The sequence below is a fragment of the Pygoscelis adeliae genome, unplaced genomic scaffold (assembly GCF_000699105.1).
Source record: "Pygoscelis adeliae isolate BGI_AS28 unplaced genomic scaffold, ASM69910v1 Scaffold56, whole genome shotgun sequence".
NCBI classification, from domain to species: Eukaryota; Metazoa; Chordata; class Aves; order Sphenisciformes; family Spheniscidae; genus Pygoscelis; species Pygoscelis adeliae.
Genome location: NW_008824944.1, coordinates 725,574 through 730,429, shown reverse-complemented (window position 1 = coordinate 730,429; position 4,856 = coordinate 725,574). Strand labels below are relative to the sequence as shown.

At 38.5% G+C, this 4,856-nt stretch overlaps 1 protein-coding gene across 1 annotated transcript in view; it reads right to left on the bottom strand.

Annotated features, from left to right (window-relative positions):
• Positions 1 to 4,649, bottom strand: part of TGDS (TDP-glucose 4,6-dehydratase) — a gene marked incomplete at its 5' end in the record, with an annotated part of 15,775 nt that extends 11,126 nt beyond the window's left edge. The window contains 4 exons of the mRNA XM_009325568.1: positions 834 to 924; positions 3,551 to 3,619; positions 4,049 to 4,115; positions 4,621 to 4,649. Coding sequence (XP_009323843.1) covers positions 834 to 924; positions 3,551 to 3,619; positions 4,049 to 4,115; positions 4,621 to 4,649 — 256 coding nt within the window. The remainder of the gene's footprint in view (positions 1 to 833; positions 925 to 3,550; positions 3,620 to 4,048; positions 4,116 to 4,620) is intronic.
• Between the last annotated feature and the right edge of the window lie 207 nt (positions 4,650 to 4,856).

Here is a 4,856-nt window from a genome sequence, read left to right as displayed (position 1 = left end):
CACAAGCGGTAAACTCTCCTTTTTTTCCTGAGTCCCAGCAAAAGCTCCCCGTTCAGCCAGGCCGATCGTCTTCCCCGCCCGTTCTTCTTATGGCATATAGGGACAGCCTGCTCCTGCACCTTTAAGGCTTCCTTCTTGAAGATCGTCCAGCCTTCCTGAACCCCTTTGCCCTTCAGGACTGTCTCCCAAGGGACTCTCTCAACCAGCGTCCTGGTTGAGTCCTAATGACTTTGTGCATATCAGATCTGACAATTTTGAGAAGTATTTTCCTGGAGAATTCTTCAATAATTTCTTCTCGTGATGAAAGGAGTATGGTAGGGATAGATCTCATTAAGAGCGTTACTGAAGAGTGGTAATCTGAAATAGGCACTTTTAAGTGTAATTCATTCTCTCTTTTTAGAATCCAGGCAGGATTTTGGAGGGAGGTATGCCTAATCCTTCAGCTTCCACACTGTTTTTTCCTGCAAGGTTGGAGCCAATCAAGTAAAAACTTGAAGGACTATGCACAAACTCTTTTTCCATTGTCTTCATGACTCCACCAGTACACTGTCAGTTACATGTGTGTCTAGATGGAATTTAAAGATGTAATGCAAAACAAAAGGGCATTACCAACTACGCACAATGAAAACAGACAACAGTCAGATGAAGCACTGATTAAATTAAGGCTGTGAACCCCTTTAAGTTAAAAAGGCCACCAGACATTGAATCATGTAGTTTGTAGAGACAAACTGTGTCCTTGTTTTTTATGAAGGGAAAAGACAAAACAGCATCAGTATATATTTTAGACAAATATACTCATGGAAAATAATAGCAGAACATGTAACAATGCTCACCTACATGTGTTTGGGCTGCAAAATGAAGGACTATATCTATTTTCTCAGTTTCGAAGAGCTGTTTTATGAAATCAGGTTCACAAATATCTCCCTAGACAGGAAAAAAAAAATCATTAACAAATTATTTTTGATAGAAAAGAGTGAGTTTTCATTTGTACCAACCATCACATAATAAACCATTACAAAGGAAGCACAGGATACAAATAGCACTACCAGCTGAGTTTTGGGCAATTTATCAATGCCATGTCTAAAATAAGACCAGATATAAATTTCACACATTTTGAGCAACAGCCTCAACGAAACTTATTTCAGGATTTATATTACTATTTAACATTAGAAACAGCATCGCCCCCCAAAATATACACAACAGATGTAGCTTGAATGCGGAGGTTGAAATGAGAAGTTCCCACAGCAAGTAAGAGAGTTACTGGAGTCTGGCTAACAGACAGTGACATCTAGTGGCATTATAAAAGGTAAAGTGGATTTCCTCTTTTTTCAAAATAGATGGCTGGATGTCTTGCAAGGATTTTGGTTTTTGTTGTTTGTTCTGGTAATTTTTTTTTAACTGATATATTTAGAAAAGAGTCAGGCATCGACACACAAGCCATTCTTTAGCTTGACATAGAAGCAGCAGCAGCTTTTAAAGGTAAATGCAAGCTGAGAAAAAGCTTTTGATATTTATCTGTTGGCTCAACTTAAACAAGATAGTACCTGAGAAGAAGGGGTGTCTTGGGGAGGAAGACTTTTTTATTTTCAATAACAAGACAATTAACTAAAAACAGTACAAATGCACTTATGTTTTAAGGAGTTCTCAAGCAACAATTCTGAACAGCCTCAAAGAAGTACTGTATGTCAGAAATGGAAGATGAATTGATTTTCCTATTTCTCATCCCTGAACAGAACTGAAACACTCCAGTAAATACTTCAGGCTCACACATTATTTTGAACTAAATGGTTACATTTATTGATTATTTTTTTTTTAACTGAAATTCAAACTCGCTATGTCTGTGCTAAGCAACAATAAAAATTGTGATAAAACTGTATCTTCCATCCAGCCTCTTATGCAAATTTTCTAAACTTTTACTTCTCTACCTTCCAAAACAGGTTGCTTTTCTACAGTACCACTACAGCATTTATCCTGCCTGCTCTCTCCTAAGGCCAGTAATAGTGTTACAGTTCTAATCGTAGGGCTTGTCCATCAGAGACTACTTTTTCCATTTTTTCCTATCAGTGTAAACTGCTTGGCTGCATACCAGCTGCATATCAGCTCTGATCAACCTTCCTTCTCCCCCCACGCCCCCAAAAAAACCCACCAAACTGAGAAGTTGGAATGAATTATACTGTTTTAAGTTTTGTGAGAATATATTCCTACTCTAGTTCAGAAGCAGTATAGCTACATCATTCCTTGTTACTATCCCCTGCTTCACACAGGGATCTGCCTGTTTACAGGATGCCCTCTAGAACTCCGCACTATCCCCAGCAATTAAGTGTTAATATATATCCAGGTAACGAGGCTTTTCTACAGCATTCATACATTTCATATAACACACTGGAAACTATCAAAAACATTAGCAAAAATAACAAAAAACCCGGTTTGGGCATGCTTAAACTGCGTACATTTGCTTAGTAGACATTCCCTTTCCCCTCATGCAACTTTTATCCCAACAGCTCAGAGATAATCACTTACTGAAATAAAGAGGTAGGTTCACAAAAATGTAAACAGCCATGGGGGTCACCAAACAGGTGAGGACAACTTCAATTCCCAACCTTGCCTGAATCTAAGAGATATGTTTAGCCTACATCTACTACCTCTGACAAAGTTGCCCCAAATTTGCTATTTCAGAAAATTAAACTATATGCATTCCTCTGATGTCCTGCAACCTTGCGCAGCCCAGCTAGACAAAGAGACCAGCATCAGTACTGACTTTCATAGAGGGGAAGAACCTCAGCATACAAACCCAGCAGTCAAGAATGTTTATCTGAACAGTAAATCTACATCCATCTCCTGTCTGAAGATAAAACTGTGGAAACGGTAAACTAATTTAATTGGCAAAGTTTTAGAAAGAAAAGGCATACCTTGAATGTTCCCATGAGACCCTGTTCCAAAACAACTATGAACTACACAGCATCAACAGCAGCAAAAGCAAGAATGTAGCCTGATGTCTAGTGCTAACAGAACAAGAGAGTGTTGCACGCCACAGAATATGACAAGTGACAGTGTCTGAAGGTGCAAAATCTAAGACAGCATCAGAGAAGCATGGAGGAGCTGAGTCTGAGTCCCTCTTGTCCATACCACCTATCAGAAGTGAAACAATCATCCCTAAAAGCACTCATCTCCATAATCAGGCTTTTACCAATTCTGTACCTTTATTATACAATAAAATATTATCAACTGTCAAAAGCCTACTTCATGTATGAGACAAGACATGCTGCATATTGTCACAGACTTCTGTAGGTGAAATATGAAGTCTATTAATAAGATAAACAGATGAAGTAAACGCTGTTATGTCCATGAGATTGTCACATACATTACCATATTACATACACTGACTCATTCTTGACAATGAATTAGTAGAAGCAATTTCAACTTTACCATAAATGAAAGCAGTGGCTTCTAGTTTGGGGAGCTCTGGAGAACACATTACCTTGATACGAAGGCATTTAAAAAAAAAAAAAAAGTAAAAAGTCAAGTTTCCTAGAAGAGAAGGATTTATCACCTGGATAAACTTGTAGTTTTCCTTCTCAGAGACAGTTTCAAGATTCTTCAAGCTTGCACAGTAGTCGAGCTAAAAAGAAATACCCACACAACATCATTAAGTGGGCTTGGTGAAAGTAAATAAGCTAACTCGGATGCAACCTAATTACTAAAAAGTTTGAGAACAAAGTAAAAACTTCTTTCAAAAAAAAAAGCTATTTTGCAAGCAGACATGATGAAGCTTTAAAAACACAAAACTCTGAAAGACATCCTAACTGCAAAAATTCTTAAACAGTAAACTTCCGTTTACCTAAACTTCAAAAGTTCCCTTTTTTTTTTGCAAAAAATTATTTGTGGTGGAAATAACTGTAAGCATGAACAACAGGTTGGTTTTTTTTTGCATAGGAAGAAATGGATAGTCAAACAAAAATTTACTAAATAACAATAATCCGTGTAAATTTCAACATGCTATAGATTGCATTAAAAATAATTTAAAAGTTTTCCATATCAAGCTACTTACCTTATCTAGGTTTATAATCAGATAGTTTGGATAGTTTTTCACGAGAGAGACAACTACATGTGAAGCACTGCAGAATAGAAGAAAAACATATTTTACAATTATATAGTTAGCTTTAAGGTAACAAAGAGATGACAAATTGCAAATAAGTTTAGCAATATCAAGAGGCTTTGAGGGAAGAGTGGGCTGTAGTCAAGACAGGAGAAAGAGGAATTCACAGATATATTTTAAGATATGCCAACATTATTCTATTGATAATGCCCATAACTGCATACTGTTAAGAAACCAAGAGTCACATTAAAAGTTCACGTTATAACAAAAGAAAGTAGCCCTGCTCACAGCCACCTAAAAAAAACCAACCCACCCCAAACTGTTATATGCGACATTCAGTTGCCATTCTAAAATACTTTCATACTCTTAGTATTAAGGAGAACTAAACCACCACTCTCCTAACTCACAATACTGACTCTCAACACTCAACTCTCTCGACACTGCTGCTAGGTGTAAGAAGAAATGACAGCCTGACTACCAGGCGCCATTTCTCTTTGGTACAGTCTTGTGTACAAGAAGCTCACCCTGAGAGTTCAGGTTTGGCAGGGCTTATTCACATCTCCAGCCCCCCAAGCTGGGGGGTGCGCAGAGAAATCTAGTCCTCTCACAGCTTCAGACTGAGCACGCTGGCGGGCTCAAGCTTAAGACGGACCTGAGCCTTCTCCGCCAGCCCACAGCACTGGGGAGCGGAGGTGAGAAACAGCAGCTGGCTCAAAGCACAGCCACCCCCCCCAACCCCGGTTGAGGCCGAACACCGTCA